At 43.1% G+C, this 25,876-nt stretch overlaps 1 protein-coding gene across 2 annotated transcripts in view; it reads right to left on the reverse strand.

Moving 5' to 3' along the window:
• asic2 (acid-sensing (proton-gated) ion channel 2) overlaps positions 1-25,876 on the reverse strand; it is a 386,638-nt gene that overhangs the window by 18,410 nt on the left and 342,352 nt on the right. For both annotated transcript variants that reach the window (XM_028599294.1, XM_028599293.1), the window contains 2 exons: positions 11,034-11,184; positions 2,247-2,374 (listed from right to left, as the gene is read on the reverse strand). In XM_028599294.1, the coding sequence (XP_028455095.1) occupies positions 2,247-2,374; positions 11,034-11,184 (279 nt within the window). The remainder of the gene's footprint in view (positions 1-2,246; positions 2,375-11,033; positions 11,185-25,876) is intronic.

Below are 25,876 nucleotides of genomic sequence, written 5' to 3' on the forward strand. Positions count from 1 at the left end.
CAGTGAATGGCAATTTCTATGTCTGGAGAGCATGAATTCAAAATTGTCTGTCTGCCTGTGAAGACTCATTCAAACCCTTACTATAGGCTGTGTACTTTGTGCCTCTAGCTCACTTGATTGAGCTGCTTTGATCTAGGCCCAACATTATTAGCCAAAATGAGCTTATTAAACTCTTTGTCAAAGTCATTTTCACAGGCAGACATTAGACATTAGAAAGATCCACTAATTACCAGTTGTTTTTTTTTAACACATTCCACAAAGCCCCATCCCAAATCTCTGACCCAGATACTCTAACCAATCATCATTATCAGGATTGCATTTGGACATATTTGAAAGTGCCCTACGGGTTTCCACAGAATAAGAAGCTAGGTGGGAACATCTCACAGCAGGAGGGATTTTCCCAGACTTCTGATACAAAGTAAAGCTCTGCATTAATTAGCTGGAGCTAAATTTGCTGGGTTCCCCACTGTGTGGGCTTGTGCAGTGTTTCCACAGCAGTCAGGAAGTGGAGGGACTGCCTTCACCCCTGCCAGTCACATAACTGGACTGACAGATGAACACAGACAGAAACCCTGGAGGCTCATTACCCAGGAGGCCTAAGCATCACTTTTCTTCTTCTTCTTTCTGCCTACCGCTGAGGTGACTTTCTGTGCCACAGCACCACACTGAGCTGTGATGTAGTGAAGCGCGGTTTGAACTGAGTTTTGCTGAAGCAAAGTTCTTGAAATTCACACTGAACTTATAAAATTAAATTGCAATTTTAGTTACTCACATTCAGTGTGTCTGCACTTGAGAAACCAGGTTACCCAGAGCTAACATTGAGAAAATATATACAGAACATGCATGATAAAGCTAGTTACTGTAAATCCCTCATCTTTGTTGTAACTATATTAGCAATGAAAGACGAGCACAAACTGTGACTGAATTTTAAGAATAGTCAAATGTTTAGTGGTGGAAACCGACTTATTTAGACTTTTAGAGGCTGCTTTGTGATCGTTTTAGTTTTAGTTGAACTCTGAATGGAATTACTCTCACCGCATTCATAGTTTTTTTTTGGGCTACAGTAGGCAGCTGTTTTCTGTGAAAAAGCTCTGAAAATCCAGTGCACACTACCTGCTTAGCAGCACACATCGGCAACACAAAGTAAGAAACTAGCTGGTAATTTGGTATTTGGTATATATAGTTGAATATTTCACTCACCTTTGCCAGGTAGCCAGAAACATGACTCTGCTGGATAAGTAAATAGGCAACTGTTTGTTCGCCATATCAAATTAAAACATGTTAATATGTTAGTGTTGTGTTCAAAGCTTGCTTTTGCTGCCCCCAAGTGGCAAAAGAAACAGCTATTGCAGGTGTAAGTGCATGAAAACACTCACTGACAGCCGGTGGTGGCCAAAGGAACAGAAAATGCATTGATATACTGGAAAGGGATATCATTTAAGAATGACAATAAAATGAATGTATCTTGACAGCAATCTGTCTGCTAAGAGAAGCTCAATCTAGTCAGCTCCCACTATTGAGACAGACAATACATTTCCAAAAGCTTAAATTGAAAGCAGAAAAAGAGGGAAAAAAAATGGAGATGAAAACGAGAAACAGAAATAATAACCGAGACAGAGACAGAAAAGATAATAACTGGTAAAAATGGATTCCTAACTGACACGGCTGAGAGGACTCACGATATAGAAACATTCAGCTTGGCAGTGTAGAAACACCTTCACTAAAACTTGTTCATCTCGAGCCAACAGGATGGAAAAGAGAAAACAGGGAAAACAACCTTGTGAAGTAGGAGCTTCTGGTGACAGAGAAAATGCTATTTGCATTGAATACCTTCGGCTGTGTGTATCTGTGAGACCTGCGGCTTTTAATATCGGCCTTGTGTGATGGGACAAAGCTTCAGAATGATTGAGTAGGGCTGAGTCCGAAGCACCTCTCTGCCAACAAGGTCAAAGACACTGACAGTGGGGGAAGTTATCATTTGTCAGTCAACAATCCCCAAGAGATCACAGAGGCCAATTCATGGTGCAGAGGGTATTGAGACACACTTGTAGCCACTCACACACATGCATTCACACAAACCCATCGTGCCTGTTATGGCAAGTCATTTATCAAAGTTGATTTAGTTTTATTTTGTTATTTTATCTCTGGGCGATAAGCTGAACATGCGGATTAGAAGGGAAAAACAGGAGGAGAAATGATAAAAAAAAGCTATTAACTGTGTAGAAGTGGAAGTCAGGGACACCTACCCTCTGCTCCTGTGTGGCTACAAAAGTCTGAAAGCCGGGAGCCACGCCGAAGCCCAGCTCGTGAACGAATGGGGGTTCTGCCTGGCTGTGGATCTGTACCCGCACACCTGCCTCGAAGGCGGTATCCTCTGGAAAGGAAGACAGATGGAAAGACCCAGTTAGATGATTTGATTGAAAAAAACAACTTAAATGTCTTTGGCTTTTTGACTGGTTCAGGTAAAATGCTCAGGGAACAGAGTAGCTAGAAAAAAGACAAACAGATGCTTCTTCAGAGAAACCGAATTTCCTGTTTGAAACATCCAGCAAATTTGGCTCTTTTGACTTAAAGTCATGAGGTTTTAGGATTCTTTATTACAACACAAACTCTCAAAGACATGCGGTCCCATTTGTCTTGACATCAAACACAGGTAAGAGCAGAAGGCTCGGTGCTGACTCAATAGATGAAAGGACCTTTATCCTGCTATTCAGAGCACTCGTATGCACGACTAACACACACGCACACATTCATGGGCAAGGATGAAGAGAGCCATAATATTTATGGGAAAAGAGAGAGCGGCCTTTGCAGAAATCGATAATGTTCTCTCTCCATGTCCTCACTTTCTCCCGGACATTCAATCAAGGCTTTCTCCTGCCAGACGATCAGCCAGACACCTCGAGGTGCTCTGCAACCAACAGACATCTGAGCCTTTCAGCACGGCCGGCCTCACAAATCCACACAAACACATAGCAGCATCACCCTACTATAATACACCCATCAATCAAGCATCTGCAGTGACTGATATGGTGACAGCTTGGATAAATTCACATTAAAGAACAGATGAAGGGATCAAAAATGCGTGTGTGTGTGTGTGTGTGTGTGTGTGTGTGTGTAAAGAGTATGAAAGAAACATTGGGTGTTTAAGAGAGATAATCAGTCTGTTTTTGTTTGTGTGTGTGTGTGTGTGTGTGTGTGTGTGTGTGTGTATCAGAATAGAGAAGCAAGTGCATTAAATGCGCAGGCTTATGCTGACTGTGTTCATGTGTGAGCGGGGAGTGTAGTATAATATAAATATAGTATCATGTCCCGTGTAAAGAAGGTCTTTTACCAACAATTACTGGAATTGTTGGGTCTTTGTAAATTATAGTGTATTATTAGAATGTGGTCGGTAAATTGTCTTGAGATAACTCTTGTTATGATTTGATACTATCAATACAATTTAATTTAATTTAATTACTTGTATGTGGCTGACAAGTGTTATGTCCTTTATGTCTCATTCTACTCTGTCCAGTGGTGAGACTTGTACTTTATGTGTTTGCTGTACCATTAAGAAGCTATTAGATCTAGGTCCCTTTTGCCGCCAGAGATTTCTAAAGCGCAGTCCGCTCTGACACTAGCTGGGTTTATCACTGCAGTACGAATCATTCTTAGACACCGGAAAAGCCAAGTAAGGTTTTACCTAGTTTTATAGACTGGCTGAAGTTAATGACGGACACAGCCTCATTTGAAGATCTTATTGCAAGACTGAATGATCGTAGGGGTAAATTCTACCAGGTCGGGTCTCATTTCCTGCATTTTATTCAATTTGAACTGACTAGTGCCCCATAATTAATATTATTATCAAGCCTAAATTCGATCTCAGCCAACACCCCCATATTATTGTTATTTTTCTTTTTTCTTCCTATTTTATTGATTATTTAGGTGTGTTTTAATTGTGAATTTGTGTTGCCCAGATTGCTGTATAGTGTTTGTTTAGTGCTGTTACATGTTGTTAAATGTGGTGTGTTTTTCACATGGAAAAACAATAAAAACTTGCTATTAGATTCCTGTGTATTTAGGACACAGTTTAATTGAATTGGCATCATTTAATGTACACAAAGGAAAAGGCAAATGCAGCACAACATTTTTCCAAGGCAGAATACTGTATATGGGCAAAAGTATGTGGACGCCTGAACAATTCGCCCATACTGTATGTGAGTATTGAACATATAACAATAAACATATGTAACAGCCTCCACTCTTCTGGTTTGATTACCAGTTTTCAAGCTAAATTCAGGCCATAAACCAGTAGAAGGCTGCATTTACATAGCCTCAGGTGCTCTGGGATTTTTCGTAGGGTTGTGCAGCAGTGTGGGAGTGTCACCTAAATGGACCATTTGTGTGACGTCCTATTTCCGTCAGAGCGTTTTTATGATCTTGACAATTCCTACCACACTTGAAGGCAGCTTCATTTGACGGAGTAAAAGAAGAGACAGAGGGACTATACTTTGTGCTGGAGCTTGTTTCAGGAAACAGCCGCTGTTACAGAAACTCCTGAGCAGTTTGGTGTTGGATGTTTTGTTTTTTACCCTTCTTTTTTTGCAGCGATAAAGGCAGGGATGTTTACAATACGGGACTCTCACACCGCCTTAAAACGGACAGGCCAGAAACGCAGACTAAACCCGTCAAGTAGTTCAAACAAACATAAACTAGACAAAATTGGTTTTAATCAGATTTAATGATTAAACTGGCCATTTATTTATGGAATTGAATGCAAATAGCTTGCCAGAGTGCATAAAAAACGCCATCAAAATAGAGCTTGTTTATCAAGTCAAAGTGCCAGGGGAGGATCCCCCGGATCCCCTGACAGAGCTCCAGGCTAAGCCCCGAATGTCCTTCATTCCTAGAAACGCCCCTCCATACACCTGACCTGAAAATAAAGAAAGATGAGTTATGGGCCTTTTAATGTTTATTCATTTTATCTGATACATATTATTCTTTAATTCCCTGGCCTCCTGTTATTTTGCACAAGTGGCCCCCAAAGCAAGTTGAGTATCTCTGGTCCAGAATATATTGTATGAAACATCATTAAATATTTTCTTAATTACAACCAAGGGTCCCGACCAAAACTGTCTCATTTGTCATTGTATGACTTCATCTGATCATTTGAGTAGAGTTTTCCCATATTTTAGTTATTGTTAATGTGGCATGTAAAAGGAAAACACATGATATTAAACTATATGTCTTTATAATAGTTGTTGGACTAATGCTCCACTAGCAGCGATAGCATTTTACATAATTAGCCACTATTGTCCAAAAACAATCAGAAACACTGGGTGACAAATGCCTTCATTACAAACGGACAGTAAACAGTGTAAACAATTGCATCCCTGAGTGGCCTGCACAGTGACATCTGTGCAACATGAAAATATAGGCACTAACTACACTGGCTGTTCATTGTGATAAAGAAATATGTCACCCAGTGTGACTCTTTAGTATGTTTTAATGGTATTTGTACAACAAACGAGTTCTATAGCAAAGTGGAATAAGCTATCAGGCTGTGACTGCATATGCTTAGGAACATATATTAATTGTAGGTCTAATTATCTTTTCAAGTTATGTGTTGATAATAATAATAAAAAAAATAACTTTGTTATTTAACTAAACATGTTCGTGTATAGGCAGACATCTAATAAGATGCCATTTTCTGTAGTTACATTGTTGCTAAATATGGCTTTGTTGCTCTTGGTAAACAATTAGCATCACTAATATGGTGATTGTAACACAAAAATATCTTTTAAGATATATATTATTCAGCTGTTGTGTGTTGAACATTTGTCAAACTAAGTGCCTACTGTAACACAAACATCCATGATAATATATTGGATGGATATAGTATATATATTGGACTTGATGTAATATAATGAAATACTGAGAACAGACTTAACATGAGTATTTTCTCAGTGTCAATATTTGATGAATTTAAAAAAGCTTTTTGCTTCCATCAATTCAGGTGACATTCAAGATGAGACATCCACAACGATGATCTGAAAATAAACCTTTAAAATGTTTTTTTTAAATGTCATGGTCATGTTATTTATACTCTGAACAACATGACATAACACAGGAACAAGAATAGGCATCAAAAGACCAAACAACTGAGGTACAGCACAGGTCACAGGAGATTCCATGGTGATTTTTAACGAGTGATTTAAACTAGTTTGTACAATTTGTCTTTCGCCCATATTGGAAGGCAAAAATGTTAATAGCCGTTCTGCACGGCCACAATCAAAGGCGGAGTGGAAAGCTGGCTCTTATCGAGAGGGGAGAGAGACACAATAATGATTTACATATAGGGATATTAAAGAAAGCTTGAGAGAGAAGCTCAAATGTTGATTGTCAATTGATGGTTACAGAAAAAGTAGGACACAGCACCCACATTTCTGACATAAGGAAGGTGTCGGTGTTCTGTAGGAGGTTTCAGGCACTGTTCTACAATCCAACAAGCACTTAATTTGGTGCACACTGACCCTTTAAGACATGCACTGCTACTAGTTTCCACCATCGCTGCTCATTATTTCATGTCGTATCATGCTGTGTCTATCTGTTTGGGTCAACCACATTTCGGATTTGGTCTAAAAATCCTTGAGTCCATTTCTGACTGTTCTCAGATCTATTATGGATAGGGCTTCCTTCTTTGAAAATTAATTTATGCATGTCAGTAGGTTTTTTGGGGTCTGTTTTGGTCAGGACACATGAGACACTGGATATTTAAAAGAAATAAAGCCATGGGTGAAATTCCCACTAGGATTCAAATGTCTTTTTTTGTCTGACAATAAGTAAAAAGAGCTAATAGAATTAGAGCTAATAAATTACCAAAAAAAGATGCCTGTTGTATGATTGTTATAAATTCAAAAAATGCATAATACCGACAGATCATTATATCAAAAGTTCCTAAAAACTCCTCTCTGATGCAATATTGTATCTTGTCTTGGATGGGTTTATGTTTTTTATGTAGTCTGTGACCCCCTAACCGAAGACAACTTTCTATCATTATGTAATAGAGAATAAAGATTTTTGAATCTTGAATTCTGATATTTACAGGAAATAACCTGCTCAGAATGAATCAAAATCGCTTGTTTTATAAAAACGTCCTGCAGTTTCCTGAGTTTATTATTTGGGTTAGTTGTACAGTTAATTGTTATCCATTGAATATAATATGAAATATCCACCCTGTATATTTTGCTCGTAATTTCAATTTAAAAAGTCTCGTCTCCTCGTTCGTCCACTTATATCTGTCTTTGTTGACACCTGCTATGTCTGCAAAGAAAGCGGAAATACGTGGACGAAATAAACTAAAACTTCTTCTTCTTTGTTTTATGGCGGGTAGCAACCATAAAATTACCTAAAACGTAATCACAATTCATTATTTATTCGGGAAATAACATTTCCATCAGTGTTTATCGCATAAGCCGTTTACCGATTAAGAGAAAATCCAATGAGATCAAACATACAAACGTTATGCTGATATGTAATTTTATCAAATTTGACTGTTTCCACAAGGCATTTTTAATTCTTGTGTGGATGTAAACATAGCTACTGTCTGGTGCACTAAAAGGACAGCTTGAAGTTTCCAAGAAGCAAAACACACACACACACACACACACACACACACACACACACACACACACACACACACACACACACACACACACACACACACACACACAGGAGATTGCACAGACACAAACATCACACTGACCAAAGACGCTTCTCAGAGTGCTTTTCACCAATGCTTTGATTTAATAACTGCAGACACAAGAGTGCGGAGGCACGGCAAGATTTTAGCACTGCACTCAAATGCTTGTCGGGCCTTACTTTCCTGTTTGCCACACCAAATGGGAGCCAAGATCTAAGATTATGGATGGCACATTGACAGAAAACAGGAAAAAGAGGGAGACTGACAGATTGGTTATAAAATACAAAGCAAACTGAGCAAAGGGGAGACATTATAGAACTTGATGTAGCATGCCTCTTTCTAATTTCTCATCTAAGACAGAAGATTAAACAGAATTCAATAAATCAACAATTCTTTGCATATCTCTCACATTCTCCATCACTTCATCAATGCTATAAAAATAGACATAGTGGGTGCCCTGGTTGCTTAGAAACTCTGAAATGTCAGATTTTCTGTACATGAGCACCGATTTGATCTAAAATAAACTGTGATGTGTATGATTTTAAAAAAATGTTAGTCTCTGACATAAGAAGAATGGAAGTTGAATGTCATCACAGTTTCACAGGCTGTGATGTGTTTGAAGAGTTGTTCTCTACAGTGCAAACATTTTGTAATTCCGCTGCATAAGGAAAACATGTGGTGGGTGCTGAGTGTGTAAACAGACCTCCCCACCCCCCCCAAAATCTCCAACCAATCTCAATTGTCATCCATATAATGATAAAACCGAAGCTAAAAAATGAAATACAACTTGTGGGCAAACAATAGTTTGATTTAGAGTCCTAATCACTCAGATTGATTTGTGTAATTATTTAAGGTCTACTTGAGAAAGCCTTCTTTCTAGACAGCCACAGTATATGGATGGAAATAGCAGACAGACACATCCAATTAATTTATTATTCTTATCACTGAGTGGTTCAGTCAGCAACACAGTGAGGAGAAAACTAGGTATCCAGGCAACAGGCCATCTGTTTTCTCCCACCACTTAAACTTATATCAGTCTTCACCACATGAGACATCTTTTTTTTTCATGTTTGTCCATCATGATGAAGTGACAAGGAGTATGATGGCTGCCCTGTAGCTCCCTGGACAGAGCAGTGTGGTAATAGAACCCAAGTGACCGACTTCTGGCCTCTGGATGATGGACAATAAGAAAAGCCACAGGAGGGGATAGGGTGTGGGGATTGGATTGAAAAAGGATCATTTGTGGAAGGTGATAGGTGAGGAGTCCCAATGTAGTGTGTGCCCATTATGTCTGCACAGCTTAGGGACCTAGTTCAGTTGAGGAGACACTGCGCTCCCTGCTGAGGCTGACTCAGCTCATCTGGGCTAATTAAACCACACAGGGATAAACAAGGGCACTGGAAACTGCAGCCTGCTGGTTGAGGGAGCTCTGTATGCTGTCAGGGTGGTGGTCGGAGTACAGTCTGTTCAAACAGAAATAAAACCAAGAAGAGTTCAGGACAGGGGGCTGAGGGACTTCCTGTCCATAGAAGAACATGAGGAGGATTGACAGGATGCTGACTTTTTGATGATGGATCTTCTTAAAGTTGAGCCTAGAGTAAATACGGTCCATCTGCTGGGCTGCTCGTAGCTTGGCTAGCTGCACTGGGAACTCCCCCGCCTGCCCTTCCACTGGTTCAGACGTGAGCCGGCCATTCAATGAGCTTCACTGTGGAATTACTAAGGCAGCAAGCATCCCTATATCACTCAATCTGAGCCACTAACAAGAGCTCTAATTCACACACATCAGTATGGGGGTTAATGTAAAGATTATCAACAAATGCGAGGCAAATGACTCTGCAGTAGACACTGCTACTGCACTATTTTTCAGCTCCAGCTCCGATTGTCAAGAATGGAAACAGGATACCCAGGTGGACAAGTTCATTTTCGGTTTGATTTAGAATTTAATAGGAGTATCTGTGTTCATATCTTTCCGTGGAGTGATTTCATCTGGGGGACATTAAATAATCTCAGTGTTAATTATGGCTATAATAAATAATGATGGCCCAAAGGCTCAGTGTGGGACACAACTGGGAAGATTAAGATACTTTATTCACGTTTAGGACTATGAGGTCTATAATCTACGGAAGAGGATTAGGGCCACTGGTGAAAAAAATATTTGAGTTCTGACTTTATTCTCAGAATTCTGACTTTAATCTCAGAATTCTGACGTTAATCTCAGAATTCTGACTTTATTCTCAGAATTCTGACTTTAATCTCAGAATTCTGACTTTATTCTCAGAATTCTGACTTTATTCTCAGAATTCTTGAGTTCTGACTTTATTCTCAGAATTCTGACTTTAATCTCAGAATTCTGACTTTATTCTCAGAATTCTGACTTTATTCTCAGAATTCTGACTTTAATCTCAGAATTCTGACTTTAATCTCAGAATTCTGACTTTATTCTCAGAATTCTGACTTTAATCTCAGAATTCTGACTTTATTCTCAGAATTCTGACTTTAATCTCAAAATTCTGACTTTAATCTCAGAATTCTGACTTTAATCTCAGAATTCTGACTTTATTCTCAGAATTCTGACTTTATTCTCAGAATTCTTGAGTTCTCAAATCTCATTTATAACAACACAGTTTTTGTGGGAATGACAAAAGAAGGCTTGAGTACAAACATGCTAGCCTGGAGGTAAGCAAATGTTCAACAAGAGGAAGGAATGACTCATATGTCGATAACTCTAAAGTCTCCCAGCTCTGTTTGGGTCCACTCAACATACCGGATGCAATCCACCAACATTAAGTGCACAGGTAAAAGTCACTCAATGTAACAACAAATTAGTGGTAGAGGGATTACATAATCTAGAGAAATAATTCAAGTAGATAGGGAGCAAGAGATGTGGTATTCTTGACTTTATGAGCAGAAATGTTCTAGAAGTTGTATTCACTTTTGCTGCTTACCCTGGTCTTGTTTCTAACCTGACTTAAACCAAATGTTGAAAATATGACCTCATGAGTTGCATTTGAAGGCAGCATAAGATAAGCAAAAAAGAGACGAGCAAAGATGAGGAGCCTTTAGACTGGTTCATTTTTGAGTTAAGGAAAAAGGTAGGGACATGTGAGGTGTTGATGGCGCAGTGGATATGACACTTTGGTGTGGGAGACCTGTGTTTGATTCCCACTGTGTCCCTGAGCAAGACACTTAAACCCTAGTTGCTCCACGGGCGTGCGACCTCTGATATATAGCAATTGTAAGTTGCTTTGGATAAAAAGCGTCAGCTAAATGACATGTAATGTGAAGTTAATGTTTTAACTCTGATCTGTTCCAAGTAAGCAGGTCAGGTGAGCAAGGTGGTCATGCCTACCTGTGTCCCCCCACACTGGCAGGTACTCATCCTGCTGGATGTCCAACATGATCTCCAGACCGTTTCCCGTCCCTCCCTTCATGGTGGTGCGGAGCGTCTTCCCCTCCTCTGCAGCGTTAAACATGTAGCACTTCCCATACCTGGTGAACACCTGAGAGGAAACGCAGAGAGAGAGAGAGAGAGAGAGAGAGAGAGAGAGAGAGAGAGAGAGAGAGAGAGAGAGAACTGATGTGATGACTCTGTAACCCTTATACACAGGCACACTGCAAAGATAACATGGCAGAAGATACACTTGCTAAATTATACATTGATGGAGCCAATTTACTACCCTTAGCCAAGCTCAATTTAGAATCAAATTCACTTGCATGATGATAAGCTACAATATGTGTTTTCGCATTATGAGGTTTAAAGAGTTTTATGTGACACTTCCAATCTAAATAACACTCCAACAGCCAAACATTATCCATCTGGTTCCTCTTTTTGTATTTATCCCTTTTAGCTTGGCAGTTTTCACTCCATTTGCACTCCCTGGATTTATAAGCTTATGAAATTTTCACTGCAAGTCTAAGCTAGGCATGCCATATACTGATATATTTTTTCAGGCTACTTAAAAAGGCCATTATTTTGAATGTGAATATACAGTATAGAATATCACAAATGTCTGTATATAAATAGATAGATAGATGAGAGTGTAAGTGTTACAAGGTTGCAAGGCCTTAGTGATGTCAACAAGTTTACTAAAACAAATTTTAAAACAAAAAAAGCACATTTGAATAGATTTTGTCACCCTTCTTGTTTTTGTTTTTCTTATTTCCTTTTGAGATCGATATGATTTGAGTTTTTGTCAATCACCCAAAGCATCCATCATGCTTTGGGTGATTGGGCTTGGGGTAAACTAAAAGTGGCATGTTGTCATGCAGTGTAACCATGGATGTACAAATAATGTAAAATGTCCACATTTCATGACTAAGAAAACCTATGGCAAAATATTTTTTTTACAATTTCTAAGCAGATTTATGGACATTCACCCACAGTGGACAGTGAGTGCTTATATCACTAGTAAGTGTAAGTTACACTCATTGCTGTAGTATGTGTATGATGTCTGTGCATTCTGTGTTTTAATGAGTTATGACTCAAAAAAGTAGAGATGCTAATTTGCATAATTTGAAGTCAAAGGGTTGAAGTAACTTATGTGTGATCACAAGGCTACATGTGTTATAGTCTGCCAGAGAAGCACTCTCTTTCATTCTCACATTATCTACCTTTCTTTTTGAAGGAGCCTTCAGTTTTTTTAAATTGCGCCCAGCTCTTATGAGTAAAGCCAAGCAACTGTAGCCCACAGAAGCAAGCAGCTATTCAAAAAAATGACAATTTCACATGTAATCGCTTAAAAGCACCTTGCCATTACCAGCCCCTACTTCAACAGGGCTTCAGCAAATATAACAGAAACTCCTCCTCCATGTGTGTGTGTGTGTGTGTGTGTGTGTGTGTGTAAATAAGACAATGACACCCTCCTATTAGAGATATGGTATGTGGTAAATGATTTCTTCATTCACTAGTGTCTCTCTGGACCACCAGCACATCACCAAGAGCCACCAAATGGTTGTGAGACATTTATGAATAATACATTGAGTTAAAATAACAGCCTGCAGCTTATCTGAGAAGTATTAACAAACATGTATATATGACTGTAGTTGTGAGGTCTCCACTCATGAATAGTGATCACCATGACAACCATCCATTTCAATCACAGCAATGTCTGATTGAGAGGAAGTGACTTATGGGAAGAATTTAATAGACCAAGAGCACAGATGCCCTCAGGACCCGTAAGCAAAATTTAAATTTAAACATCGTTGCGGTGTACTCATATGACTTACAGATTCCAGTCTATGACATACTGTATGTCCTGACTGTACAGTATGATCACTGTCTCATAGTGTTCACTGGTAGAGGACATATGTTTTTTACAATGGTTGTGAAGCAGTGTTGTAATTTACTGTACTATACTTAACTTAGACTTTGACCCGGTATTAACATGCAGTCAGTATCAGAATCATTTATCTGAATGAGGAAAAGTACGTGTTGATGCAAATATGCAAATGTGATGTATGCAGAAAGTGTTGCAATTGGACTATGATTGGATTGGATCTAAAAAGAAATGTGCCAACAAGTTGGCAGGTCCCCTAACTCAGCCTCATCCTGCTATCCGAAGCTGTCCAACAAAAAGCTGCAGACGAGCTCTTCTGCAAAGAAAGAAAAAGGAGAGCCCATACAGCAGCATTGTTTCTCCAAGCTGCTTACAGCATAAGTAACGTTAGCCAAGTTGGCAAGGCTACCGAAAAGTAATTCATTGGCCATCTCCATCTATCATGGGCCCCTTGACTTGCACATTGCTTCAATGTTTTTAAAAAGGTCAACCAGCTCCACCCGCCTAGTTTGCATATTGAAATAAGATCACAATTTACGCAGAACTTAATATAAGTTGGAATGCAAAGGCATGTGATTACATGTCATTATCCACATAGCATCCAGATGCAGTCAGTGGCTTTCCTCCATTTCCCAGAATGACTTGATAATAAAGAAAGAATAATGCAGCAGAAGTCCATTAAATAGAAAAGAAATATAAATGCCAGCCATGTCATGTCAGCCATGGTCTGTTATTCAAGAATAATTAATTAAAATGCAATTCAATGGATATAGTTATATATCCAGCTATACTCTCACAATAACGACTCTACAATCATACAACCATACTTTTGACCAACACTGTTGGGAAGGTTACTTTTAAAACATATTCCACTACAAATTACTGTATACTCACCCTATAATGTAATTTGCAATGTATTCTATTAGATAACTCAAATTAAGTAACATATTCTAAATACTTCTTTTTTTTTTGGAATACTTAAAAATTGCCTGAGCTCATTTGTCTGGGTCTTATATTTCCATGCCAAAACCATATTCCTGACAGTGTCCTGGCTGTGCATCTTTTCTTTCATTGTTGTGTGTCAGGTGCACTGCACATGCACAAATTGTTGCACTTTAAAAAAAACTGAATTTTAGAGCAAATAAAATCCACTTAGAGAGTGCAGACCTCCGCTAAGGCCATGCCAAAAGTGAAAAATAATTTGTGTATCCTCTCCGTGATTTTGATTTGCCCTGAAATGTAACGGGTACTTCCTTGGCCCAGGCTATACTCAGTAGCTAGTAGTTTTTCGATAATAGCGCTGCAAAAAAAAACTGAACCAAAAACATAGTCTCTTTGGTTGAAGTAATAAAATAATCACTACATACAATATGTAACTTTCTGCCGCTAGGGGTCTCTCAACCAAAACAATGGATGGTAAACACTTTTGATGACGTTGGGAAATTGCATGGAATTATGGTAGTTTTTAGTGTTAAACACCATTGCTGATTAGAATGCATCTGTTCACGGACGAGTTTACCCATTCAAGGTTATTCACATTACGTTTAGTTACATCAAAATGCGAAGGGGGGAGAAATTCGGCAGGGAGGAGATTTTCGGCACGGACACCGATCGCCCTAATGGAGACATAGCTAACGTTATGGATGGCCGCTGTTGTGACACGGGTGCTGGGTCTGATCTGTTTCTCGACACTTCATTAAACTGCCGTTAGCGTCATAAGCACCAGGAACTGGAGCTAAGTGCTGGTCGTGTGGATTGCTGTAATGAAAGTGGGTGGCCGCTAGCTGACTAGGGGCTAATGGTAACTAGCTAGCTATAGCCTATGTCACGGGGCTGTTGTCTGCTGTCATCCTGCCTGAGTCTCGCCTGGGGAGTGAGGCAGACAGACCGGGGTGTGCTAGCTGGCTAAATTAGCATTAGATTAATCGTATAGCTATACAGCTAAAGTTAACGTTACTAGTGAACTTATTTGTGGGTTAGCCCAGTGCTGTTAACCGTGGTCAAAACAATCATACTAAAAATAACTTTATGAGCGCGTTGAACAATGTTGTAACCTCATAATGTTACCCATCAAGCATTAGCATTAACGTTAGCTACTTGTCAACCAGCACATTGTCATAACATTAAGCTGGATCGATATTGAAATGTATCAATAAATAAGGGTTCTGTTGTATTACTGTGTTAAAAAGTGGTATGTAATTAATCACAAAAGGATGCTGTGTGGTGAGTATTTCTTTCTGTGACATTGTATGATTTACAATTACTCCTGAATGTATCATCTGGGTGCCAGTGTTCTGACGGAAGTTACGAGTAACTAGAGGGTGAAAGGTTATATGACGCCACTGACAGGCTACTAAAGGAAACGACCCGTGTCTGAAAATAAAAGTTTGAAATTTGGTGGAAACATTTGGGATAGTGTAAGAACACAACTCATAAAATATATAACATAGGTATGGTCGTTTTTAGACATTGTAATGCAGAAATGTTACATATTGTACCTTTAACTAATGTATTTTTAAATACAGTGAGTGTATTCAGAATACCACCAATTTAAACTATAACTGTAACGGAATACAGTATTTTAAATACATGAATACATAAGTTACTTGTATTTCCTTACTACCCAACCCTGGTAACCAATGAACGCTCACCTGGTGTAAACATGGGAATATTTCCCCTTCCATCCCACATGATTTTAGGACAAAGGTCGACTTGTTCAAACCAGCTGTTTGTCTTTTATGTAGACAAACGTGCACCACATGTTCTCCCTTGATTGTTCAGGATTGGTTAAATTGGAGCATTTTCTCACATTTCTTCAATTCTGAGGGACTGAAACAGACAAAAATGATTTACCACGGATGTTATATATTGCTGCAAAAGACAAGACAATGGAAGGGAAAGTGCACTGCCAATAGTTGTTTTCTTCAGTGCAGGAGTATTTTAAGATGGATTTTTCATTTCATGCTCCTCCTCCTTTATTGACACTGGCCTTCTCATGGATGGTTTACTGACATGATTGATCGACTATCTAATGCCATACTGCCACAGAGGCGGTGCTGATCGGAAGAATATGAAGTACCACATTACAAGTTCATTCACCTCTGCAAAACAGAGGTGCTCCCGACAGATATGCAACTGCACAAAATAAATGGCGCACTGGGAGCTGCCAGAGCATAGTGAGGGGGACAACGGATAAATATTCACGACACCATCACTCCTCGTTTGCAGGTACAATATGTGGCTGTTTTTTTCTTCTTCTTCACATAGGCCCATAAATGAAAACATTTTCTCATGATGTCTCAGATGAACTTCATTTGCTATTCTTTTTGTGTGTGACAAAAGCACAGATTGGACATAATATTCCTACACTTTTTTCTTTTCTAAGCCATTGATTCCCAGGTGTCTACTGTCAACATCTCTCTCACCCCTGCCTTGCTTATATAGGAAAAAATTGCTTTCGGGGGGACGCTGCTCTCTCCCCTTTCACTCCTTTTCTCAAGACTGATGATGTTTGACAGACAGGACCAGGGCCAGGTCAACATCCCATTAGACCTCAGCCAGACACAAAGACTCCTCCTTAGCCACTAGATGACAAAGACACTAACACAACCTTGACAGTGGGGTTCTGTTATTTTGCAAATCCTCACCCGCTGACCCTGTCTCTGACCCCCTTCTCTTTTCACTTCCCTCCTGATATGTCGCCCCAGGTAGAGCTGTCAGATGGGAGAAGGTAATGAGTTTTCAGACCTGTCCAGAAATGCAGAATAGCTCAGGAAACTCTACTCTGCCTGAAAAATGTATAATGGTGAAAAGACTTACAGTATCAATTCTCATTTTACAAGTACATTGCAGTGGTGAAAAGGTGAATAGATAATATTGACTGTCACTGTCTGTGTTAGTAAGTTTGTCCCAGTTATCATCTCTGTCAATAGAGTAAAACAATGCCTGTAACAAACAAGGCCATGATAACCTGCGCTACTGGCTCTAGATCAATGCCAGTGAGCCAAAACAGATTTCCATTTGGTGTCCATATAACTTCCTTTAATATAAGGTGTAACCTCTGCTTCCTGCTGAAATTACTATGTGTAATGTCAATGGTCTCTCTTGTAGTGGCAAACCCACAAATAATTATCACCCTACTCTGCAGCTTCTCTAAGCTGGGGAGCATTTTAGCATCTTTCAGCTCTATTTTGGTTTCACAGCTCGTAACTTTACTGTTTTTTTTTTTTACCAAGCCATCTACTGTATCTGAAGTCTCTTTCCCGACTTCTTTTTGGTGCAGAATTACAGCCACTAGAGCCAGTCCCAGAATGAGCTTTCCTTAGTATGTGCCATGTCTGTAGCTATTGAGGAGAAGAGAGGGCTGGGGGAGTGTGGCCTTGACCAACTACCATGAAGTCTCTCTCTCATGAGTGGGCCAAATGCTCTGGGCGGGCAAAGCAGAGAAAGGGGAGGTAACCTTGCTCCTTATGACATCATAAGATCGGCCCATCTGAGCTTTCATTTTCTCAAAGACAGACAGGATACCCAGGGCTCGGTTTACACCTATCGCCATTTCTAGCCACTGGGGGACAATAGGCCGGCTGGGGGAACGCATATTAATGTTAAAATTTCATAAAGTGAAATTTTCATGCCATGGGACCTTTAAGAACCAGATATTTTCCTCAGAAGATGATGAAATGATGAAGACCAAAACCAAATTAAAAGGAGAATGAAAATGTAGCTACTTGTCAACTTGCATTCATCAGGTGGCAAGAAATACGACTCCATGAATGCTAATGTTGCACCGTGTTTGCTGGATGTGCCAGTAGGCAACTGCTTACACATTGGCACAAACCTATGACGTGATCATTTATAAATGCAGGTGTTACAGTTTGTTTTGCTGCCACCGAATGGCCAAAAGAGAAAAAAGAAAGTTTCATGCCTTGTATAAAAAAATAACAAAACAATTAAATCCAGTTAGGATTGACTATTAAGTCAGGTTTCTGTATAAAATGTCAGAGAATCAAACTCAGTTGCAGCCAATATCACATTAGTTTCCCACCTATCCAAGCCACAGGTCTGAGAGCCGAGCAGCAAGCGAGGGCAGACGCAGCTCTGCTGCCAATTAAAATGCCTTTTGACCAACACAACACGTCTCATTAGTATTCACAGCTGCAAGTGTGAATGTTTGGAAGTGCGAAGCTGCAAACATGCCATGACCTCGCCTGTTTACCATGTAGAGCCTCCCACAGAGTAGAAGTCAGAATTGACATGGCTATTAGCGTATATTCCTGATGGACCAGATGATGAGTACTTTGTATTTGTAATATTACCGCCTGTTTGAGATTAGATGTAGCTTCCTGAGGAGGTACTGCATGCTGACTTTGCTATTACTTTCTGTCAGTTGTGTTGTTCATGCACTATTATAAAACAGAGACATTCCTTTCCACAAAGCTACAGGAAGAGGCACTGACATCCGAATTCATTTTCTGCTTGATCACATCCCTCTTGTATTTTTCAACTTCAGAATAAGCAGGTAATAAGATGATACCTCATCCCATTTGCTTTGCTGGCAGGCGGGACATAAAGTGAAAAGCACTGAAAAGTAAATTGAAATGTTAAACCGTTAAACAGTCAGCCAGTTTCATCAGTTCTCATGAAGCGCCACCAAGTTTCAAGGTTACACCGCTTTCGCGTGAGCTGTCTATTGTGATCTGTTGTTATTGTTTGACGAATCAATATCCATTATGGGAGAATTTTGCAGGCGTTTATGATTAAAAAAAAACAAAAGCAGAAAGGGAGCCTGAGGGTTAGCAGAGAAAGGGAAGAGAAAGGCTTTTTATGCTCATGGCTTACTAAGAGAAGAAGAGAGGAGTAAAGTTTATGAAAAAGGTCTTTGAGTTGCAAGGTGTGCACTTTCTCCGCTGCCGAGAAGTGGTTGTACTGCTGTGGGGATAAATAATGCAGAGGGCTGCTGCGTTAGCGACAGGGTTGGCACGGAGTACAGGAAAGTAGAGGTTTAAACGCACACAGAGACACACATCCAACTGCCTCACTCATCGTTACGGCTTTATGCACGTCACTCAACTAACTGCGTGCCAAGCTAGCTTCTCATGCAACTTATACACCCTCACATCCCAAACATATTTCATGTCACATTAAACAAATTCCGCCATTTATGTGATGTGTTGAGAGTTTTGTAGAACCTATTTATCATTGCACCCTAATGTGCGTTAACCATGCCAGTCAATAATATTTTATTTTACAGGACAGCACATAAGTGAGGCAGAGCTGCGATAGGACACAAAGGATTGCAGCCTTCCAGCGGGATATTTATGCTCTTGGAGAGGAGGCAAAGGGAGGTTGAAAGATATGCATGAATAAGTACAAAGAGAGCAAGAGAGATAAACATGAGTGGAGGGAAACAGTAAAACTAATGGAAAATCAAAAGACAAATACCACACAATAAAAAAGTGAACTAAATTCCTGTATCTGAACTCTGATCGGGGTTATTGTCTACAACATGGATTGTGTCTTAAAGCTTAATGGAGTTTACACTGAGGGTTATAACAAGACAAAGATGCTTTCGACTTTGCTGGGAGGACCTGTTTGATTACCATGCTGTTTCTGTATGGGTGCTTGTCCTGTTCGCTCTTGTTCCGGTCTTATTTTCTGTCTGATTCACCAGCATCATCAAACTCATCACAAAACATCAAGCCTGGCTGTCTGAGTGAAAATATGTCTACAAACACCTCTACAACAGCTTATTGCTATGATATGTCTTTCAGTGTTATGGAAATGATTGGAGGGTCAGAACTACGGTCACATAGGGGGACAGGTCTGACTTGTTATTAATAGGGATACACTCCAAATTCCAATCAACTCAGCACACCTGCCAGACACCAAGTACCAGTGCCCTATTTCAAATCAGTGTAGAGTTCATTGGGGTCATTTTTATCTAAGGTAACATGAGGCCCAGGATTGCTGTAGCACTAACAATGACATTCACAAAGAAACTGTATTTACTGTGGATTTCTCACGTCATAGCCAATACCCAATCCACTTTACATCAACATCAGCGCTGAATACTGATCTGGATATTAGATCGGTGCATTCCTTGTTATTAGCCACTGATAACGCACAGCAGGGAGATGACAAGAGAGCAGTGGAGTTTAAATACTGAGTTCTATTTCGTATAGGCCTTGCCCTCTAAGAGCTGTTGCTATTGGGTTTATTCCTTGCGCATGCGCAGTCGTGAAGATTTTTTTCACGCCCTTCTGCCCTGCACGGGCCTCTCTTACGTCCACAGAACAGCGGTGTCCGCCTGTGTACCGATTTACGAACCGGCTACATCCTGCCGCCAGTTCTCCACCTGAGCTGCAAGGTGTGTCTCGGCCCCTTTCGCTGGGCTGGCACCCTGCCGGCTGCCAGCAGTTCTCCGTCCGCTTCCCAAAGGAAGAACTGAAGCAGCAGGCGATGGCAGCTGGGCGAACAGTCAGGTAAGGTAAGGATACCACCAGCGGCGACACCCAGACATCCCGGAAGGGGATATCTTTGGCAGGCAAGAGTCCGCGGACTTGGGTCCCAGCCAGCACCGGCTCTCCCTCCTCCCCGTTGGGAGAACTGGAGCTCGAAACAGAAGAGGATTACGGAGTCCCGCCACTGCGGCTGTCTCCGTCCCAGAAGACACATCTGACAGGCTTCCTGCCCACCGCTTAGGTTTTTGTTCTCGACCTGTGAGAATGCTGAGTAGCATTCTCCGAACCTGGGAGACGGAGGTCACCAGTGTCCTGCTATGCACCGTTCAACAGGGTCCAAAGTGATACGGAAACAGAGTTCCCAGCGGTCCCACCACTGCGGCAGAGCCTGGCCTCCATCCTGCTTCCAAAGGCCACTTTTTGTCATAGCGGAACATCTGCCTGCACAGGTGACAACTCCCAGCCAATAGCAGATGTGTGCTCTTGGACGGTCCCATTGTCCCTGGTGGCTATAGGTAGTGGAGGGGAGGCGGAAACACACCTCCTGGAGAGCGGCGCCTCGGCCCTCCTCCCCCCTGCGGTGGTATCCCTCCAAACATCAAACCGACGCGGCCATAAAGCCCTGCTAGGCGGGCACCCACCTAGTCCAATCAGCCCCTGTGCCGACTCGCAAAAAGCAGCGTCCGTGGCAGTGACGGGGCGCCGGGAACGCATGTCTCACTCTAGCTTAGAGTTGGAAACATAACGGCCACACAGTTTCTCCTTAAGAACAGTTTCAATTCAATTCAATTCAATTTTATTTATAGTATCAAATCATAACAAGAGTTATCTCGAGACACTTTACAGATAGAGTAGGTCTAGACCACACTTTATAATTTACAAAGCCCCAACAATTCTAGTAATTCCCTCAAGAGCAAGCATTAGCAGTGGCTATTGCGACAGTGGCGAGGAAAAACTCCCTTTTAGGAAGAAACCTCGGCAGACCCAGACTCTTGGTAGTGATGGTGCCGGTTGGGGGTGTGATGAACAGTGGCAATAATAGTCATAATAAAGATAATGGAACAGTGACTACAATGGTAGTTACATGTCATTTAGCTGATTTAGCTGGTAGTCATAGTAGTTCATGTCATAGCAGGGCACAGCAGGGCGTTACGGGATGTAGCGTGGCACAGCAGAGCATGGGTGGATGCAGTGGACGCAGCAGGACGCAGCCAGACATTGCAGGAAATCGCAGAGCGTAGCAGGGTGTAGCAGGTCCACAGCGACAGCTGCACCCAAGACCCAGATCTTGGTGCCACCCTGATCCACATACAAAGCAAGGATTCCGGGGAGTGAACTCCCCAGAGCTAGGTTAGTAACAAGCATTTCTGGGACAAGGATGCACACAAAACGAAGGACTCTCAGTCAGTCCGCTTTTGTCCCTTCTGAGCATCTTGTAGCCACTGAGACACACGTTCCCCTCACACACACACAGACATGCTTGCTGCCACGCTCACATGCAGTAACGCAGGCGAAGCCCTGTCACACTGTGTCAGAATGAACAGGAGCAAACACCCAATCAAAGTGCGTGTTGATAGCCTACTCAGTTTATTACGTGGATTGGTGAGAGTCCTCAGTCCCCCTGCTTAGCTGGCCTTGTTTTCAGTACTCGGATCTGAATACACATTTCGGTTGCTGACCCCGCCGTGCATCCCCAGCATATATCGGGCAGCAGCCGCACTTTCGATTCTGCCTACCATGGCTTGTGAGAAACAAACAAATTGCTTCACACTGCGGCGGGGAGGGCACAATACTCACTGCCATGTAAACAGGCAACACACAAACATGCGTGTTCCCGCTCTCAAAACGCTGTGCTGTGTGGAAAAGCATGTTACCCATGATGAACACATCATGGGTAACATGTTGAAGCTAATGACAAATGGCTATACGCTTCAATTCGCCAGCCCTCCCCCGGTTCTTACCAGTGTGGTAAAAACTATCATGCTATCTCAAGTTCAGATTACGGCTCTGACGTCAGAGCTGGCGGAGCTGGACCTCTCTTTGTTCAACCTGTGGATCCTGGAGCAATCGTTCCACATGTTGACTGCCTTACATGCGTCGCAGTGTGTGCGCCTGGCGATTATACTAATTACTGTTCACTTCAAAAACCCCAATGAAAAAGCTAAGCAGAGATGGAGTGACCCTGCCCGGAGGAAGCCCGGGGCCCCCGTCTGGAGCCAGGCCCAGACGGTGGGCTCGTCGGCGAGCGCCTGGTGGCCGGGTTTGCCACGGAGCCCGGCCGGGCACAGCCCGAACAAGCTACGTGGCAACTCCCTCTCCATCCCATGGGCCCACCACCTGTGGGAGGAACCGTTGGGGTCGGGTGCGATGCCACATGGGTGGCAGTGAAGGTCAGGGGCCTCGACGGACCAGACCCGGGCAGCAGACGCTGGCTCTGGGGACGTGGAACGTCACCTCTCTGTGGGGGAAGGAGCCGGAACTGGTGCGGGAGGTGGAGCGCTACCGGTTAGATCTGGTGGGGCTTACCTCTCACGCACATTCTTGGTTCTGGAACCATACTCCTGGATAGGGGTTGGACTCTTTTCTTCTCCGGAGTTGCCCAGGGTGTGAGGCGCCGGGCGGGTGTGGGGATACTCACAAGTCCCCGGCTGAGCGCCGCTGTGTTGGAGTTTACCCCAGTGGACGAGAGGGTCGCCTCCCACGCCTGCGGGTTGTGGGGGAAAACTCTGACTGTTGTTTGTGCATATGCACCAAACAGGAGTTCGGAGTATTCGGCCTTCTTGGAGACCTTGACTGGAGTCCTGCATGGGGCTCCAGTGGGGGACTCCATTGTTCTGCTGGGGGACTTCAACGCACACGTGGGCAATGATGGAGACACCTGGAGGCGTGATTGGGAGGAACGGCCTCCCTGATCTAAACCAGAGTGGTTGTTTGTTGTTGGACTTCTGTGCTAGTCATGGATTGTCTATAACGAACACCATGTTCGAACATAGGGATGCTCATAAGTGTACCTGGTACCAGAGCACCCTAGGCCGAAGGTCAATGATCGATTTTATAATCGTTTCATCTGATCTGAGGCCGTATGTTTTGGACACTCGGGTGAAGAGAGGGGCAGAGCTGTCAACCGATCACCATCTGGTGGTGAGTTGGGTCAGAGGGTGGGGAAGACTCTGGACAGACCTGGTAAGCCCAAACGTGTAGTGCGGGTAAATTGGGAACGTCTGGAGGAGGCCCCTGTCCAACAGACTTTCAACTCACACCTCCGGCGGAGCTTTTCGTGCATCCCTGTGGAGGCTGGGGGCATTGAACCCGAGTGGACAATGTTCAAAGTTTCCATTGCTGAAGCTGCAGCGAGGAGCTGTGGTCTTAGGGTCTTAGGTGCCTCAAGGGGCGGTAACCCACGAACACCGTGGTGGACAACGGTGGTCAGGAAGCCGTCCGACTGAAGAAGGAGTCTTTCCGGGATATGTTATCCCGGAGGACTCGGAGGCAGTTGCAGGGTACCCGAAGGGCCCGGGGCCCGAAGGGCTGCAGCCTCTGCCGTGAAAGAGGCAAAGCAGCGGGTGTGGGAGAAGTTTGGAGAAGACATGGAGAAGGACTTTCGGTCGGCACCAAAGTGCTTCTGGAAAACTGTTCGCCACCTCAGGAGGGGAAGGGAACCATCCAAGCTGTGTACAGTAAGGATGGGACACTGTTGACCTCAACTGAGGAGGTAATAGGGCGGTGGAAGGAGCACTTTGCAGAACTCCTGAATCCGACTAATACGCCCTCTATGTTAGAGGCAGAGCTGGAGGATAATGGGGGATTGTCGTCGATTTCCCAGGCGGAAGTCACTGATGTAGTCAAACAACTACACAGTGGCAAAGCCCCGGGATTGATGAGATCCGTCCAGAAATGCTCAAGGCTCTGGGTGTGGAAGGGCTGTCCTGGTTGACACGCCTTTTCAACATTGCGTGGAAGTCTGGGACGGTGCCAAAGGAGTGGCAGACTGGGGTGGTGGTTCCCCTTTTTAAAGGGGGGACCAGAGGGTGTGTGCCAATTATAGGGGTATCACACTTCTCAGCCTCCCTGGTAAAGTCTACTCCAAGGTGCTGGAAAGGAGGGTTCGCCAATAGTCGAACCTCGGGTTGAGGAGGAACAATGCGGATTCCGTCCTGGTCGTGGAACAACGGACCAGCTCTTCACTCTCGCAAGGATCCTGGAGGGAGCCTGGGAGTATGCCCAACCGGTCTACATGTGTTTTGTGGATTTGGAGAAGGCGTATGACCGGGTCCCCCGGAGATACTGTGGGAGGTGCTGCGGGAGTATGGGGTGAGGGGGTCTCTTCTCAGGGCCATCCAATCTCTGTACAACCAAAGCGAGAGCTGTGTCCGGGTTCTCGTAGTAAGTCGGACTCTTTTCAGGTGAGGGTTGGCCTCCGCCAGGGCTGCGCTTTGTCACCAATCCTGTTTGTAGTATTTATGGACAGGATATCGAGGCGTAGTCGGGGTGGGGAGGGGTTGCAGTTTGGTGGGCTGGGGATCTCATCGCTGCTCTTTGCAGATGATGTGGTCCTGATGGCATCATCGGCCTGCGACCTTCAGCACTCACTGGATCGGTTCGCAACCGAGTGTGAAGCGGTTGGGATGAGGATCAGCACCTCTAAATCTGAGGCCATGGTTCTCAGCAGGAAACCGATGGAATGCCTTCTCCAGGTAGGGAATGAGTCCTTACCCCAAGTGAAGGAGTTCAAGTATCTTGGGGTTGTGTTCGCGAGTGAGGGGACAATGGAGCGGGAGATTGGTCGGAGAATCGGGCGCAGCGGGTGCGGTATTGCATTCAATCTATCGCACCGTTGTGGACGAAAAAGAGAGCTTAGCCAGAAGGCAAAGCTCTCGATCTACCGGTCAGTTTTCGTTCCTACCCTCACCTATGGTCATGAAGGCTGGGTCATGACCGAAAGAACGAGATCCAGGGTACAAGCGGCTGAAATGGGTTTCCTCAGGAGGGTGGCTGGCGTCTCCCTTAGAGATAGGGTGAGAAGCTCACTCATCCGTGAGGAGCTCGGAGAGCCGCCGCTGCTCGCTTTGCGTCGAAAGGAGCCAGTTGAGGTGGTTCGGGCATCTGGTAAGGATGCCCCCTGGGCGCCTCCCTAGGGAGGTGTTCCAGGCACGTCCAGCTGGGAGGAGGCCTCGGGGAAGACCCAGGACTAGGTGGAGGGATTATATCTCCAACCTGGCCTGGGAACGCCTCGGGATCCCCCAGTCGGAGCTGGTTAATGTTGCTCGGGAAAGGGAAGTTTGGGGTCCCCTGCTGGAGCTGCTCCCCCCGCGACCCGACACCGGATAAGCGGACGAAGATGGATGGATGGATGGATGGACTGTTCACTTCCATCGACCTGAAACACTTTTCTCTGAGTCTGTCAGGTATGTGTCTACTGTATATTAACAGACAACATGACAGCGGCGGGTACACAC

This window comes from Perca flavescens, chromosome 15 (genome assembly GCF_004354835.1).
Source record: "Perca flavescens isolate YP-PL-M2 chromosome 15, PFLA_1.0, whole genome shotgun sequence".
NCBI classification, from domain to species: Eukaryota; Metazoa; Chordata; class Actinopteri; order Perciformes; family Percidae; genus Perca; species Perca flavescens.